This window comes from Staurois parvus, unplaced genomic scaffold (genome assembly GCF_062004578.1).
Source record: "Staurois parvus isolate SC_StPar_1 unplaced genomic scaffold, SC_StPar_1.0 ptg000299l, whole genome shotgun sequence".
Classification (NCBI taxonomy): domain Eukaryota; kingdom Metazoa; phylum Chordata; class Amphibia; order Anura; family Ranidae; genus Staurois; species Staurois parvus.
The window spans coordinates 15,633,710-15,652,500 of NW_028318095.1; the positions used below are offsets into that span (position 1 = coordinate 15,633,710).

An 18,791-nucleotide genomic window follows, 5' to 3' on the forward strand; every position below is an offset into this window, starting at 1 on the left:
GGCAGCCCTGGGGTTGTTGGTTCGAATCCCAGCCACGGCACCACCTGTCTGGAGTTTGCATGTTCTCCCTGTGCCTGTGTGGGTTTCCTCCAGGTGCTCCGGTTTCCTCCCACACTCCAAAGACATGCTGGTAGGTGAATTGGCTCCTATCTAAATTGGCCCTAGTATGTGTATGTATGAATGTAAGTTAGGGACCTTAGATTGTACGCTCCTTGAGGGTTAGGGACTGATGTGAATGTATAATATATATGTAATGCGCTGTGTAAATTGACGACGCTATATAAGCACCTGAAATAAAATAAACTATCCTCCCATGTTTTAACAGCGGCCAGGAGAACCATTCCCATGCATTGGCTTTCTACTATGCCTCCTACACGATCGGAGTTGGTGAAGGTTATAGCCGAGATCACAAGAATGGAGTAGCTCACTGCTTTGCATGCTAACTCTGTCCCCATCTTTGAGGCAGTTTGGGAACCGTGGGATCTTTCCATTTCTGATTTGCCTACTCAGTTTTCTGAACATGATGGCTAATTCACTGTTATGTATTGACATTATATACCTACCGTATATGCCTCTCATCGATGAGCCTATGTTCTTTTATTGCTTTGTGAATATTTTGCGATTCTATGCTATTCTGTTTGTTGAAAGCACTTTGAAAATCAATAAAGAGTAAATTATAAAAAAAAAACGGGAGAAAGATTTCAAGGTTAAAAATCCACAACCGCTTTTGTAGTTGGCTATGCTTGTCAAGCAATGCACAAAATTAGTTCACCTGTGTGATACCCAAATTCTAGTCTACAGACTTTTGAAGAATATTCTCATATCTCTTCCTACGTGCGCGTTCTGACTTTCTGAAAACAACTAAACTGACCCCCACCTTCCCTGTGAGTCATATGTACTGTGCAGGAAGACCCCCTGTGAGGAGGAGAGTAGTCTTTTCAAGTGCTAAATCACATATTCATCTCCTGGCCAGATAAGATACTCATTAATGGGGTCAAATCTACAATTGTTTTTTGACTGCAGTGATGAAAAAATTTGAAGGAATGGGATGGAAAATTGTCCTTCAATGAACAATGGGTATGGCCAGCTTAGATTTAGCTTTGTTTATAAAGGATTCTTTTGAACATAGCAGAATTTTCAAGAATTGTTATTTTAAAAGCACCAAGGATTCCTTAGAAGATTGTAAGAATTTTATTTTGCCAACCCAACTGTGCCTACCAATTTTTGTGAAAACTACTGGACATGGCTGTAATGGCCCAAATATTGTCATAAGTAAGGCCAGCATGAAACAGAATCTGGTTTGGACCAAATGATCGTTTTGTTTTTTTTTCTTTTTGTCAAGATGTTCTAAATAAGATGCTCCAATGCACTATATTAGGTTAACACTTGTATCTTTTTATCTATTTGCGCGTGGAGAGTAGCTGATATGTACTTGGTTCTCATGAGTACACCTCAGGAGTCTTTCAGGGACAAAAGATGTCAGGTGATGAAACGCGTAGGGTGGGGCTTTGACATGACTTTAGCATGCATTATAAGTCCAAGCTCGTGGTCGGAGGATGCCACTGAAGATGGACTGGTAACAAGAATATATGCTCAATACTAGTGTCATGTGTGGCACAAATCGATGTAAGTATATGGTGTACTTTTTAGATGGGTTTATACTATGATAGTTCTTCACTCCTTTGGCCCGCTCTTTACGCTTCCTATGATTAAGGAATATGGCTTGTGAATGTTCTGTAAAGGAGATCCTGTGTTATTGAGAGTCAAGTCCTGCATCTATATGCACTTTTACTGGTTTTTAAATTGTACCAGCCATAGTTTCTGGTCAGTGCTTGGTGATTTGTGGTGATGGTGGTGTTCTCACTGAAGGTGGAGCATGTTATAAAAGTGGGACTTTGGATTTGAATATTTCATACTGTTATCTGTATTTTAGGAGCACAGGACACTTTAAAGTGTTACTAAACCCACAACAGTAAAATCAGTCTGTATATGCAGTAAAGCATGCTTGTTATATTCACTGTGGAACATAAGTGGTTAACCCTCCACATTGTGTAAAAAGGATGTTTTATTCTGTCTTCTCTTACCCTCCTCTTCTTCTACTGTCCCCAATCCAATTGCGGATAGTACAGAGCTCTAGGAGTCACCCTGCACATGCTCAGTTTAGTGTGTATGGCTAGAGAGGTTTTTTTTTTTCTTTGGGGGGGGGGGGTGCATCTGATCAGCACAAGGCCAGAGGATCAGGGGTTATGCGGCCTCATAGGAAAGTCAGAACAGAATGAAATCTCCTCTTACAAGCTTTAGCCAGTGCTCAACTGGACACTTGATAGACGTCACAGGGCGGCTATGCACTGCTGATGAGAAAAAGTATTTAATGATTTATATTTACTAAAATAATTGCATTTTCAAGCTCAGTGTACTATAGGGGACACGATATAGTGAATGCAGGGTCCTGGGTTTAGTACCACTTTAAGTGAATTAGCACTTGTACTGTATATGTTTGCACTATATCGCACTTTTGCACTTTGTTTTTCACATTTATATTGCACATGTATTGGAATTCATACTGATACTGGAATTTTATTTATCAGGAGATCTATAGGTGATCTATAGGAGATCTATATACAGGCGCTTTCTGTAAATTGAATTTGCTGTTTGATGCTTTTACATCCATAGATAGCACCAATAATTATCCATGTTTTAAATATTCTGTGGTGCAGTTCTGAAAAAAATCTTTCTATATTTTAAATCTTGCCTGAATGAAAGAGTAACTGGTCAGACAGTTGTAGGTGTGACATGAAGCAGCAATCATCCTCTACACAACACTGCAAATAAATAAAGGGTGAGACATAGGACGCTGATGACTTTGCTGCATCCTAATTTTATTTGATAAACTGGACTTCTGTTGGGTTTAAAGGGCTTCTTGCAGCGGATCTGCTCTAATAGGTCTGAGTGATTGCAGCAACCTGAAAAACCAAATTGAGAAAAACAGTCAGGGCTAGGATTTTTTTGCCCAGAGGAGTGAATATTTTGGCACTGATTTATGAGAGCTGGAACAAAAGATAAATAGGGCCGTTGTCAGGTGGAGCAGAAAAAAATGAAAAGCAAAAGCATTATGCAAGAAAGTTATTGTCTGTCGTTTGGGTAGTCTAACCAGCATGAGGTTTTAGTTTTCACCAAACTGTAAATAAAATTGTAAATGTTAAAGCAAATTTCTCCTACAAATCGGACAAATCTACAGATATCGAGTAGAAGCTAAAATGCATTACAGTGGTTTATGTGTCATCTGTTCACTAATGCCCATGTATTGTGGGACATTTAGTAGCACAGAATCTGAAGAGGCCAAGGTCTTACACTTGGGTATTAAGTAAATCTGTCTTGACATTTTATTTTTGTGGTAGTTACAAGGCCAGACAATGGTGCTTTATTCATTGTGTGGTATGTTACAACTCTTGTTTATGTTACTTTGTTTTTTTTTGTTCTAGGAGATGGTTGTGGCTACACGCTTTTTGGCCAAGAAAGTGGAACTTTTACATCAAAAAACTATCCGAACACCTACCCAAACAGCACCGTGTGTGAATGGAAAATCCAGGTTAAGTCTGGTGAACGGATTCTGCTAAAGTTTGGAGACTTTGATATTGAGGATGTTGATTCGTGTCATTCCAGTTACCTGCGGATTTATGATGGTTTCGGAGCAGCGAGAACTGAACTAGGTATGGGGAAGTCCTGGGAATACCTTTTTTTTTTTATGGAGGGGGAAGGTTTGAAGCAGCTGCCAAGCTTCTCATCTGTACCCCCACCCCATAGATTTTCCCTCTCTATTTTGTAGTGAAGTTGAATCCTAATGCACTGTATTATGTTTTACCGTAAAGTGTGTGTTTTTATATATATATTTATTTATTTAGTCTAGCAATGGATATATTTCACAGATTTTCTAACCTTCTTCTTACATTCGGTTCACACTGTGCGGGCTGTAGGAACCACATCTGTTCCCACACCCACCCACAACCAAATCACACTGCTCTTTGGTGACATGCGGGGCTTCCATTCATTCTGAATGACACCCCCACGCATCTTAGCCCACAGTGTGTTTTGCAGGCGTGGCTTCCGCATGGAAATCGCATGATCAAAAAATCAACCAGGAAACAGTTGTTACTAGCTTATCTATGCATTGGGTGTGTAAACCATAAAACTGACTGAACAGAATTATAAACCATTTTACAGCTAAAACCTTTACATATGTGTTTCAGTTTGAGGTACCACTCTAATTAAAATTTGTTTTAAACAATTTGATGATGATACTATGGTGCTGATTTAGTGGTTTCAGCACTCTGATTCACTGTTATGGAAGAAGTATTCTGATTGTGATTTGATTGTGAACGCGGTACTATGCAAAGTCCACACATACTGTCTAGGCCCTTTCCACATGTATAAAATGCCTGCTAATAGTACGTTCAGCAGTTATGTGAAGTCTAAAGTTCATTTGTATACTTGCCTAACCCGTCTTCGGCCCACGGTGTCTAGGTAAGGATGACCTCATTTTCTTTTTTTTTTTGCTGGTGTGATTCTGAGGAATACAGAGCAACCCAGTCATTAAGATGCTCTTGCAACAGTGGAGTGTCTTCTCACTAGAATTGATCTGTTCTGGATTCCCCAAGACTTCCTGGAAGGATGGTGAGATCATAATCCGCAAGGCGGAAGGGGGAGGGGGGTTGTGGTCAGGTAAGAATAAAGTCCAATTATTTTCTTTTACAAATAACTTTTAGACCTACTGTTAGCAGGCAGTTTATAGAAGGCAAAGGTGCCCAGACAGTACATATGGACATTGCCTTGCAAAATCTACTTTAACCACTTGCCTACCGGGCACTTATACCCCCTTCCTTACCAGGCCAATTTTCAGCTTTCAGCGCTGTTGCACTTTGAATGACAATTGTCAACGGTCATGCAACATTGTACCCATATGAAATTTTTATCTTTTTTTTTTTTTTCACACAAATTTCTTTTGGTGGTATTTACTCGCCTCTGGGTGTTTTATTTTTTGCACTATAAACAAAAAAGAGCAAAAAATTAAAAAAAAAAAGTTTTTCTTTGTTTCTATTATAAAATTTTGCAAACAGGTAATTTTTCTCCTTCACTGATGTGCGTTGATGAGGCTGCACTGATAGGCAACACTGATGGGCACTGATAGGCGGCACTGATGAGGTGGCACGGATAGGCGGCACTGATGGGTGTAGCAATCGTGCACACAGAGACAGATACGAACCTCCATTTTGGCAAAGGACCGTCCATCTTGTACAATCATATCTCTCTCTCCTTCTTTCCTCATCCCCCTCCCTCTCTGTTGAGTGACATGTGGTCTGTTTGATGCAGAGTTCAAAAAGGCATCGAAACCCAGTGGGAGGGCATCCTGGCTATAAAACCTCACCAGCTAGGTGCCTAGCTGTCTGTTCGCTGTGCAATCTGGGATATCGTAAAAGTGTAAACCAAGTCCCTCACTGAACTTCAAAAGACCTTCCAAGGGGTCGTAAAAACAGACTTACTTTTAAAAACTCACTTTTTCATATAAGTTGATAACTTCACGTAGGACATAATTACCTAAACATGGAGCCCATATTCGGACGGCTCACTTTGAGAACATTCTCCTGGTATGCTGCACCCCTTATCTGACACATGTAAGAGAGCAGAAAATTATATCTCCTGAACCATTCAAGTAGATATGACATGTTTCGTCTGTAACCATTCTGCAGATGCGGCTGAGTATTAATATACTAGTGCCCAGGCTGGCAAATACCCCGAGAATGAGTTATGAATCATAATAGCAGCTATGAGAGTTTCTAGTCATAACTTAGGGCTCCACCTACACTCCCCTCCCCAAAGGAGACGATTGGTTTCACTGCTCCAGGGAGACACCTTGCTGAGATCCTAGAAAAAGGCGGTTATGCTTGGTGTGTGAGAGAGAGAGAAAAGAAGAGTCTCCTGTTTAACATCGAAACTGACAGTAGAGACAAGAAATCCTTTTGACTTATGAAACTTGAAGCTGCTTACACCAAGGCTGACCGGCAAGTACTTTAACCCTCTAAATTCCTTTCTGTTATCTCTTTGCTGTACTATTGTTCTCTGTATATTTATATATATATATATATATATATATATATATATATATATATATGCTACATCTTTTGCTGTAAATATTTTTTTATTGCATCCTTTTGACCTTTTTAGTAATAAATCTTACTTTCTGTTGTGTTGAACTGTTTCTAACGCCTTTAATGCAAACTACGAATTCCTGCCGCTGAAGAGCGCTACTGTGTGTTTTTAACCCTCTGTATAACCTGCCTGCGGTGACAGTGGTATACAAACGATTATTTCAACCATCATAGTGTTATTGCTGATATTGCCAAGTTTCCTCTTTCTCTGTACAAAAAGGAGGTGGTGGCAGTGTGAAGGGTTAGTTGCGTAATTAACCTGTCCCAGTAACAATCGCGCTCAGGCTGCCGGTACATCGATTGTGGTCCATTAGCTGGAAAATCATTGTGCAGGGTGCAGCTGGGCATGGCATTGTTACGCACATGACATCGCGGTTTTAGATTGGCTAGTTCTTCGGTCACGAGTTGGGTGTAAAGGGCTGGGATCTGATGTCACAATGGGCACTGATAGGCAGCACTGATGAGCGGGCACTGACTGGTGGCACTGCCGGATGGCACTGCTGGGCTGCACTGGTGGGTGGCACTGCTCGGCACAGGTGAATGACACTGATGGGCACAGGTGGGTGGCACTGCTGGGCACTTGTGGGCGGCACTGCTGGGCACTTGTGGGCGGCACTGGTGAGTGGCACTGCTGGGCACCAATCATTGGAGAATCCCAGGTAGAACCGCTGGTTGCAGTCCAAGCTCTACAGCTTTCTACAAAGAGAATGTTGGGATCTGCTTACATGCCTGACCGGCAGCAGGCTCAGCCTCTCAGTGCACCACTGAGAACTTGAGCCATCCTGTCCCGCCACCTGCACAGTCCAGCACTTCAGTGAGCACTGGAGGGGCAGAGTATAGAGTGGCCCAAGAACTGAGCGATCAGCAGTATTTGCTTGCTCAGAGCCTGCGGTGGACAGCTGCAGCTTTGAATCAATGCTGCAGCCATGTAGGTAAGTATAAATGTTGTTTTCCATTCCTCCACTTCTCTTTTAACTTACGGCATACTTGTTCAGGGTAAATGATTCTGGCTCTGTATTGAAGCCACTAGATCAGCATGATGGCCTGGCAAAAAGTATTTTCAGCATAAGGTTCACAATGCCTCCTATTTCTCTCAGCGCAGGGTTCTTTTATATTGTGAATCCTTGCTCAGTATGATTTTTACAGAATTTATTTTTTTTATTTTTTTTTTAACTGTGGAGCATTATCTTATCAATTTGGTACAGAGCCTTGAGCACATTGCTAAAACCTTGGTGGAGATGTTATACTACACTAAAAGAACACACGAGATGGCCTTCAAATTATTGCTTCACTTTAGCACAGTTCTTTCACCATAGCTCTGTTACATGTACTTGTAAATTTTAATTTTGCACAGAGCTTATTAGTAAGTCTCTGGCTACAATTGTTCTGTTTATGTCTGCATGTTTGGCTCAGAGTTATTTGTATTTCTGTTTGTGTTGAGTACATTCTGGGATCTGATTCACGCCACCTTTTTCTTTTCCCTTTCCATATTGTATGTATACAGTATAAGCTTTTGGTGGTTTAACAGTGCACGTGTGTGTGTGTGTATATAGATAGACAGATATAGATTAGTGATGCACCGACGTGAAAATGAACAGTTCTTATAAAAAATATATTTATTTTATATATATATATATATATATATATATATATATATATATATATATATATATAATTGTATTCAACTTTTTAAGTAATATGAATTTCAATGAATATGAATAAAAAAAAAAATACATTGCATTGAAGTCAATGGGACGCGGTTTTGCATTGTAGTCAACGGGACTCGGTTTTGCTTTGAAGTCAACGGTACTCTGTTTTGCATTGGAGTCAACGGTACTCTGTTTTGCATTGGAGTCAACGGGACGCGGGTTTGCATTGGAGTCAACGGGACGCGGGTTTGCATTGGAGTCAACGGGACGCGGGTTTGCATTGGAGTCAACGGGACGCGGGTTTGCATTGGAGTCAACGGGACGCGGGTTTGCATTGGAGTCAACGGGACGCGGGTTTGCATTGGAGTCAACGGGACGCGGATTTGCATTGGAGGCAAGGGGACGCGGATTTGCATTGGAGGCAAGGGGACGCGCTTTTGCATTGCAGTCAATGGGACGCGGTTTTGCATTGGAGGCAAGGGGACGCGGGTTTGCATTGGGGTCAACGGGACGCGGGTTTGCATTGGAGGCAAGGGGACGCGGATTTGCATTGGAGGCAAGGGGACGCGGATTTGCATTGGAGTAAAGGGGACGCGCTTTTGCTTTGAAGTCAGTTGTCATAATTGGTTCCTTCCTCTATTTTCTATTGTCAAAACACTGATAACCCTGTTTTCGGCTGAAATTTTTACCGGCTGATCTACCGGTGCATCACTAATAATGAAAAAAATTAAATATATATATTTAATATAAAATGGGCCACTTCATTAGGTACACCTTGTTGGACCCCCTTTTGCCTTCAGAAGTGCCTTAATTCTTCATGGCATAGATTCAACAAGGTGTTGGAAACATTCCTCAGAGATTTTGGTCCATATTGACATGATAGCATCAGGCAGTTGCTGCAGATTTGTCAGATGCACATCCATGATGCAAATCTCCCTTTCCACCACATCCCAAAGGTGCTCCATTGGATTGAGATCTGGTGACTGTGGAGGCCATTGGAGTACAGTGAACTCATTGTCATGTTCAAGGAACCAGTTTGAGATGATTTGAGCTTTGTGACATGGTGTATTGTCCTGCTGGAAGTAGCCATCAGAAGATGGGTACACTGTAGTCATAAAGAGATGGACATGGTCAGCAACAATACTCACATAAGTCGTGGTGTTTAAACAATTCTCAATTGGTACTACGGGACCCAAAGTGTGCCAAGAAATTAGCCATTACACCACCAGCCTGAACCGTTGATACAAGGCAGGATGGATCCATGCTTTCATGTTGTTTTTGCCAAATTCTGACCCTACCATCTGAATGTCGCAGCTGAAATCGGGACTCAGCAAACCAGGCAACATTTTTCCAATCTTCTATTGTCCAATTTTGATCAACCTGTGCGAATTTTAGCCTCCATTTCTCCTCCTTAGCTGACAGGAGTGGCAACTGGAGTGGTCTTCTGTGGCTGTAGCCCATCTGCTTCAAGGTTCGACGTGTTATGCATTCAGAGAGTATTTTACATACCTTAGTTGTAGGTGGTTATTTGAGTTACTGTTGCCTTTCTATAATCTCGAACCAGTCTGCCCATACTCCTCTAACCTCAACAAGGCATTTTTGTCCACACAACTTCCACTCGCCGAATATTTTCTCTTTTTTGGACCATTCTCTGTAAACCCTAGAGATGGTTTTGCGTGAAAATCCCAGTAGATCAGCAGTTTTGAAATACTCACACCAGCCCGTCTGGCACCAACAACCATGCCACATTCAAATGATGCAAGAACAACAATCCCTAAATGCATTTAGTTGCTGCCATGTGATTGGCTGACTAGCAATTTTTAGTTACCAAGCAATTGAACAGGTATACCTAATAAAGAAGCCGTTAAGTGTGTGCGTGTGTGTGTGTGTATGTATATATATATATATATATATATACATACACTAAGGGTGAGATTTGAGCCTGTGGGAAAAAAAGGTAATATGTGATTTTTAAATGCCTCATAAAGAAAGCTATGAGAAGCTCTCAAATTGTCTTTTTATCCAAAGAAAATCATAACACTTCAACAAAGGCCCAAACTAAGGATACTTTCAGGCTCTGGAAGCAATGAAACAATCTGTTTTTTCTTTGAAAGAATTTGACTGTACAATAATGAATATTCCATTATAATGCTCCATTTACAATGTGTTCGCCTTTGTCAAACCAAGTTGATGGGAACATATGAAAGCGGCACATTAATCTCGCAATGCAGCAATTTGCATTCTGAGCCTCAGATGTATAAATAGTCTGTTTACATGACAACGTGCTGATAAGTGTTCTGCTTTCTGTAGCCCCATTGTTGGGATCTATGCTGTTTATTAAAACCACATTCTTTCTTTTTTGTCCCAGTTGCTCATTTTAATATACACTAATGCAGGCCATAGATGGGGAGAAAAACGGCAGATTTTTCTTTTAAAAAACAAAAAATCGGTCGTTCAAGTGGCCGACGTTACCATCAATGGTAAAAAAAATCGGCCGATTTTCATCCCGTCTAGAGCCGCAAAAAGTGTCCCTGCAGAGAGCTCTGCTATTTCTTTGACAGTTCTCTGACAGTTCCTTGACATTTACAGCGGTTGCAACATTGTATCTATTTGTTTCCATTTAGGATACAGATATTTTTATTCGGAAACAAATAGATACAATGTTGCAACCGCTGTAAATGTCAAGGAACTGTCAGAGAACTGTCAAAGAAATAGCGGAGCTCTCTGCAGAGACACTTTTTGCTGGACTGGAATTCCTCTTATTTTCATCCTACTTCTTCTTCATCCTCATCCTCTTCTTCTTCTTCATCATCCTCATCCTCTTCTTCTTCATCATCCTCTTCTTCTTCATCATTCTCATCCTCTTCTTCTTCATCCTCATCCTCTTCTTCCTCATCCTCTTCCTCATCCTCTTCTTCATCCTCATCCTCTTCTTCCTCATCCTCTTCTTCTTCATCATCCTCATCCTCTTCTTCTTCATCATCCTCTTCTTCTTCTTCATCCTCATCCTCTTCTTCATCCTCATCCTCTTCTTCATAATCCTCTTCTTCTTCATAATCCTCTTCATCCTCATCCTCTTCATCATCATCCTCATCCTCTTCTTCATCCTCATCCTCTTCTTCTTCCTCATCCTCTTCTTCTCTTCTTCTTCCTCATCCTCCTTCTCTTCTTCTTCATCATCCTCATCCTCTTCTTCTTCTTCATCCTCTTCTTCATCCTCATCCTCTTCTTCTTCATCCTCATCCTCTTCTTCTTCATCCTCTTCTTCTTCATCCTCTTCTTCATCCTCATCCTCTTCTTCTTCATCCTCATCCTCTTCTTCTTCTTCTTCATCGTCCTCATCCTCTTCTTCATCCTCATCCTCTTCTTCATCCTCATCCTCTTCTTCTTTATCCTCATCCTCTTTTTCATCATCCTCATCCTCTTTTTCATCCTCATCCTCTTCTTCTTCATCCTCATCCTCTTCTTCTTCATCCTCATCCTCTTCTTCATCCTCATCCTCTTCTTCATCCTCATCCTCTTCTTCTTCATCCTCATCCTCTTCTTCATCCTCATCCTCTTCTTCTTCATCCTCTTCCTCTTCTTCATCCTCTTCTTCTTCATCCTCATCCTCTTCTTCTTCTTCTTCTTCTTCATCCTCATCCTCTTCTTCTTCCTCGTCCTCTTCTTCTTCATCCTCATCCTCTTCTTCTTCCTCGTCCTCTTCTTTCTCATCCTCTTCTTCTTCTTCTTCATCCTCATCCTCTTCTTCTTCCTCATCCTCTTCTTCTTCCTCTTCTTCTTCATCTTCTTCCTCTTCTTCTTCATCCTCTTCTTCTTCTTCATCCTCATCCTCTTCTTCTTCTTCATCCTCATCCTCTTCTTCTTCTTCATCCTCTTCTTCTTCATCATCCTCTTCTTCTTCATCATCCTCATCCTCTTCTTCATCCTCTTCTTCTTCTTCTTCATCCTCATTCTCTTCTTCATCCTCTTCTTCTTCTTCATCCTCATTCTCTTCTTCTTCATCCTCATTCTCTTCTTCTTCATCCTCATCCTCTTCTTCATCATCCTCATCCTCTTCTTCATCCTCATCCTCTTCTTCTTCCTCATCCTCTTCTTCTCTTCTTCATCCTCATTCTCTTCTTCTTCATCATCCTCATCCTCTTCTTCTTCCTCATCCTCTTCTTCTTCATCCTCATCCTCTTCTTCTTCATCGTCCTCATCCTCTTCTTCGTCCTCATCCTCTTCTTCTTCATCCTCATCCTCTTCTTCTTCATCCTCATCCTCTTCTTCTTCATCCTCATCCTCTTCTTCTTCTTCATCATCCTCTTCTTCTTCTTCATCCTCATCCTCTTCTTCATCCTCATCCTCTTCTTCTTCATCCTCATCCTCTTCTTCTTCATCCTCATCCTCTTCTTCTTCATCCTCATCCTCTTCTTCTTCATCCTCTTCCTCTTCTTCTTCATCCTCTTCCTCATCCTCATCCTCTACTTCTTCCTCATCCTCTTCTTCTTCATCCTCATCCTCTACTTCTTCCTCTTCTTCTTCATCCTCATCCTCTTCTTCTTCATCCTCATCCTCTTCTTCTTCATCCTCATCCTCTTCTTCTTCATCCTCATCCTCTTCTTCATCCTCATCCTCTTCTTCATCCTCATCCTCTTCTTCATCCTCGTCCTCTTCTTCATCCTCATCCTCTTCTTCTTCATCCTCATCCTCTTCTTCCTCGTCCTCTTCTTCATCATCCTCATCCTCTTCTTCATCCTCATCCTCTTCTTCTTCTTCATCATCCTCATCCTCTTCTTCTTCATCCTCATCCTCTTCTTCATCATCCTCATCCTCTTCTTCATCCTCATCCTCTTCTTCATCATCCTCATCCTCTTCTTCATCATCCTCATCCTCTTCTTCATCCTCATCCTCTTCTTCTTCTTCTTCTTCTTCATCCTCATCCTCTTCTTCTTCTTCTTCATCCTCACCCTCTTCTTCTTCTTCATCCTCATCCTCTTCTTCTTCCTCATCCTCTTCTTCTTCTTCATCCTCTTCTTCATCATCCTCATCCTCTTCTTCTTCTTCTTCATCCTCATCCTCTTCTTCCACTTCTTCTTCTTCATCCTCATCCTCTTCTTCTTCATCCTCATCCTCTTTTTCTTCTTCTTCTTCATCCTCCTTCTTCTTCCTGTTCTTCTTCTTCATCCTCTTCCTCTTCTTCTTTTTCTTCTTTTTGTCTTCCTCTTGCAGGTCACTGCTCATGCGCAGATTTTTTATCGGTAAAAAATCGGCTGATTTGCCCACTAATTGCCGCGAAAATCGGCCGATCGGCAAAATTGGCCGATTTTTTTCCAACTTTACCGAAAAAAAAAAAACGGCCAAAATACCGAAAAACGGCCGACCAAATCGCCCACTAACGATCCGAAAATCGGCCGATTTTATTTTCGGCCGAAAAATCGGCCGATTTTCGACCCATCTATGGCCTGCATTAGAGGTTGATCTACTAAAGGAGTAAAGGCTATTCACTTGGCAAATATAACAAGGTGATGTTAAAGGATAAGTTCACCTTTGTAACCATTTTAGCTCCGGAAGGTTTTACTCCCTTCATGACCAGGCCTTTTTTTGCTGTTTGGCACTGAGCTACTTTAACTGGCAGTCATGCAACACTGTACCCAGATTAAATTTATATAATCATTCTCACACAAATAGATTTTTATTTTGGTTGTATTTGATCACCACAGTTTTTTTTTAATTTATTATATAAACAAAAAAGGACTGATACATTTTGAAAAAAAATATTTTCTATTTTACGTTACAAACTGTATCAAATAAAATCAAATGTATTTATCAATTTAGGTGAAAATGTATTGTTACATGTCTTTGGTAAAAAATAAATCCCAATACATGTATATTAATTGGTCTGTATGAAAGTCTTACCGCCTACAAACTAGTGTAGTGGTATAATATATTAGATAATTGATCAGTCCTGATATACTGATGGCCTGTCTCATTTCTTGAGGCCCTAAAATGCCAGGACAGTGCAAATATCCCACAAATGACCCCTTTTTGGAAAGCAGACATTCTGAGATATTTAGTAAGAGGCATGGTGAGTTTTTTTTGGAAAGCTGACAGTCTGAGATATTTAGTAAGAAGCATCAGTGGCATCTCTAGGGGGGTGCGGGCCACACCGGGTGACACCATCACAGGGGGTGCAGGAGCAGGATGCCAGCAGAGCTTCTGGGCTCTGTGAAGGTCCTGGCCAGTTATTGGGGTGATCCCGGATTCCCGGCACAGTGACAGCTGCCCCCAGTGTAGGGGTAAAATGAGTATCCCGACCCGTGAAGATATGTATCCCTTGAAGCAACTGCGCATGTGCCAGTTTCAGGCCGAAGAAGCCAATCGCTGATCTCCGACTTTAGCACAGAGCTGCCACAGTTCACCCCTTAAAGGCTGCAAACCGCTGAAGCTGATCCTGCGGATCACTATGGGTTGCAGGATCAGTTAACCTCGTATAGGTTCAACCTATGCGGGGTTAACTGATCTTGCAACCCATAGTGATCCGCGGGATCAGCTTCAGCGGTTTGCTGCCTGTAACTGTGGCAGCTCTGTGCTAAAGTCAGAGATCGGCTTCTTCGGCCTTTGGCACATGCGCAGTTACTTCAGGGGATACATATCTTTACGGGTCGGGATACTCATTTTACCGATACACCGGCACCGCTCCTTCTTCTCTGGAGGGGTGACACCAACCCTAGGGACGCCTCTGAGAGGCATGGTAAGTTTTTTGAAGTTTTAACTTTTTTGTCACAAGTTTTTTTGAAAATTAAGAAATTAAAGTGTTCTCCCCCCCTAATCAATTTTTTTCCATACTGTCACCAGCGCAAAAAAAAAAAACAGAGCTAAGATACAGCTGAAGCAAAGTCTGGGGGGGGGGGGGGCAACACTAGCAGAGGCAGTCATACTTAAGCTGATAGTCATAAAACTGTTGGATAATAAGTGAGGAATCCCATGTCCAAATTCAGGCCGTTATCTCTTGTGTCAAATAGAATTATCATTCTTAGAAATATTCCAGCAACCACCAATACTGGCTTTCAGACGACCCCCCAACCTCAGAAATAAACTAATCAGTAGGAAACTTCCTTCTGATTATGATGTCACAAATAATGTAAGCAAACCCTGCAATAAGAAACGCTGCAAACTGTGCAACCAAATCAATCCATCAAAATGTGTCAGACACTCAAAAGGGATCTTCAATATCTCCGGATCATACAGCTGCACTTCTTGAAATGTTGTGTACCTTATCCAGTGCAGAAAATGTAACAAAGGATCTTATGTTGGCAAAACAGGACAGAAGTTGCAAACGAGGATGAATTTGCACAGACATACCATCAAAGAACATAAAGAAGATGACCTCTGCACACCTGTGGGACACCATTTCGCACAACCAGACCACATTATGGAAGACCTCAATGTTTTAGTTCTTAAAGGAAATTTCAAATCCATTCAGGAAAGAAAAACTTTTGAACTAAGAATGATAATTCTATTTGACACAAGAGATAACGGCCTGAATTTGGACATGGGATTCCTCAATCATTATCCAACAGTTTTATGACTATCAGCTCAAGCATGACTGCCCCTGCTAGTATTGTCTCCCCCCCCCCCCCCCCAGACTTTGCTTTTGCTGTATCTTATCTCTGTTTTTGGTTTTTTTCTTCCCATCCCCTACATCTCTTTCAACATTCTGCTAAATCTTTGTTTCAGTACTGCTTAGACCTAAAGAAGGGGACACTCCCCGAAAGCTTGTCCTCAAAATTGTATGTTAGTGCAAGTAAAAAAAGTATCACGGACAGTACTCAATTGTTCCTGTCGCAAATGCACTAATACGGCTACAATCACCTCAAGCTTTTAGTAGATGAATCCCATAGTGTCTCACATGTTTCTCTTAGGTCAACTTGTTTATGATGAACAGGACTTAGTGGCCTGATCTCCCAGTACGGTTTTTGCATTACTTACTTGGAACAAGCCTGCAGATCAGGCATTCAGACTTGAGTGCAGACTTGTTTTAAATCACTGATGCAAAAAGCACAGAGGGCTGAGGATTAATATGACAGCCAGGTAGCTGACCCTTTCAGATGGTGATCTGCTAACGCAGGCTTTCTTCAAAGAGACCTTGTGCTGTGTCTCTTCTCCAATAAAGCTAACTTTCCTGTCTGTTTGCTGCATGTGCAGCTCAGAGTACATTCAGGGTTCCAGAATGTGTCTGCATATGTCGAAGTTACATCATGCGGCCCCAAAACTCCCAAACTTGGATGAAGACTAGGTAAAGATCAGTTTAATTGCACTTTAGGTTGTCTTACCTCTCATTCTGCACTCATTCCGTGTTAAACCAAAAATCAAACCTTTATTATATTACAGTTTACCAATTCTTGGATGTGATGGCTGCATTTGTTTACTTGATCTGGTGATCCAGCCAAGTCTGTTGTTTTTCAAAAGCTCAAGCCCCCCAGTAGAATGTGTCAGTTAGAGATGAGACAAACCACCTGACACTGACAGGGGTGCTTAAAATGATCAGCTTTTATTTATTCATGTGAAATCTTTATCCCAAAAGGAGAAAAAAAACTACCACTTTAAATAGTTTGGGCCAAGCTGGCACAAAGAAACTATTTTCTTTACTAACAGATTGAGCCGCTGTCAGTGCTATATAAACTGTATGTAGCATCAGCTACATACAGTATGCAGCACTGTGTTCCAGCAGCAGTACTGGGATTTCCTGTCCTGCTCCCCAGACAAAATCAAGTTGGACTGAGCGCTGCTTGGCCCTTCACAGGAAGCCTTGAATTTTTATGAATGAATACAGGCTTTCTCTGATTGGCTGAGATGGAGATGCAGACAGATGACATCATGGTACCCACCTCAGCCAGTCGGAGGAAGCCTTGTGATTATTTATTAAAATACAATGCTTCCTGAGCCATTCTGAGCCCGAATCAAGTTTGTTCTGAGAAAGGGATGGGAAGTCCTCATACTGCTGCTGTATACTGTATGAAGCTAATGCTATATAGAGTTTCTACAGCTGCTGCCTTTATTAGAAACAAATATGTTTAGGCCAGTTTGGCTCAAATGATCAATTTAAAGTAGCATGTAGCAGATTGCCTACTATGTAGTTAGTTGCTGCCCTGACCAGGAGGGATGGGGTCACCTTTCTCTGTTTCTGTTCCTGGGGTGTTCTTCGCAATTTTTTTGGGCCTGGCCCAGTAGTTCTATGTGGCTATAATAAGGGCATGGGACTGGGATAGAGAGCACGCTCTAATGGTGTTGCCCATCTGTGGTTGGTATTTTCATGTTTTCACGGTCCAGTCTGGATTCCAGCAAGCTGTCAACTACCTATGTCCAGGAACCTTCCGCAATATAGAGGCATTGATGGGAACTGCACTCCGCCCAGAAGACACCAGTTCTGGAGGTCACCCATTGCGGACTACTCTTGTCATGGACTTCAGATGTGCAGGTATGCTGGGGCAGCCAAAAGCCAGCATTAGGGATAAGAGTAGATGAGGAAGAGATTGTTGCACTTTCTTGGAACTGTTCTGCTGAAAATCTTCAGTAACGCTTTTGAAACTTTGCCTATGCCTGGTTTGAAGTTTTTCAAACGGTGTGTATGCAAGTAACTGGGACACACGTGGTTTCCAGTCTGGATCAGTAGGCATCTTGGGATATGAAGACAGCAAGGTCTAGCAAGCAGCCTGTCATGAAGTGGTGTAGATTGTAAGCTCGAAAGAGCAGGGCCCTTGATCCCCTCATGTTTTGCATTGTATTGGTATTGTTCTGTCACATGTTCTGTCCCCCTTTGTAATGTACAGCGCTGAGTGAACTATTGGCGCTTTATAAATACTGTATAATAATAATAATAATAATACCTTTGAAAGGGCGGGACATCCGCTTGCTGCGAGGGAGTTGTTGGCATGATCTCCTCTGGCGTTCCATCTCCCATTGCAACGGGCGAAGATCAGCATTCAGAGGTCCTCTGCACAGGTAAGGAAGAGGCAAAATTAAGTGAGTGCACGTATGTAGTCAGCACTAGGTGCACGGCGGGACTCCATTCCATTACTGGAAGTTATTTAGTGGAGATACGCTGGACAGATGGAGTGGGCATAGGCTCAGCATGTCCTTCCTAATTGCAGCAAGTTACAGTAGTGGTGTACATGGACACGGAACTAGAGAGCTTATCTATCCAAGTGTACCGCCTTAAGTTTGAATGACCCCTGAAAGCAACCCCTGCCTTGTCCCGAAGCATTGGTGAGCACAGTACAAGTGAAGGTATCCCGTGTGCAAAGCAAGTGACCTATCTTAGCTGCCTAACAAAGCCCAGACGAGCCCACCCCTAGTATTCTTCTTATGTTACCCATACTTGGTGCCCAACGAGGACGGGAATCTAGAGTAAGTACCAACACCTACTACTAACCCCCTCACTCAGCCTTACAAGTAGTAATCCTGGAGTTGGGCATTAACTAGTTGATATGACAACACAGAACGTCTCTTAAACATCAGTATTGATTATAAACGCAGAAAAAATTGTGCGCAACCTATATTTCGGACGCAAAGGAATACTTGTCTTTGAGGTGGTTTGGGATTCTTACATCTAAACTTTTATCATTTTTAAGATTTCACATTTTGGTCTTCTATATATTTTTTCTTTGACATTTACTTCATTGTTATGAAAGTGAATTGTATGTTATGGGACTTTTATTTTATCATTTATTTGATGCACATTGTTTATTATGATTTAATGAGTTAAAGGCTAAATTCACTTTTTTTATTTAATAAAATCCAGCTCCCCTATGCACCAATATACCATTAATGTCCCTCAGTTGTAATAATATTCAAGCTCTCTTTGATCCGGAGAGCAAGGCCTTACCTTTAACCCTTGGTAAATTTCTTAGAAAGCTTTTTCAGTTCCTGGAATGTAGACAGAGGAGCCAGTAGG

General features: G+C 41.6%; 1 protein-coding gene across 2 annotated transcripts in view; it reads left to right on the top strand.

The window, feature by feature from the left end:
* Positions 1–18,791, top strand: part of DCBLD2 (discoidin, CUB and LCCL domain containing 2) — a 141,264-nt gene that overhangs the window by 49,781 nt on the left and 72,692 nt on the right. For both annotated transcript variants that reach the window (XM_089682952.1, XM_089682953.1), the window contains exon 2: positions 3,483–3,710. In XM_089682952.1, coding sequence (XP_089539078.1) covers positions 3,483–3,710 — 228 coding nt within the window. The remainder of the gene's footprint in view (positions 1–3,482; positions 3,711–18,791) is intronic.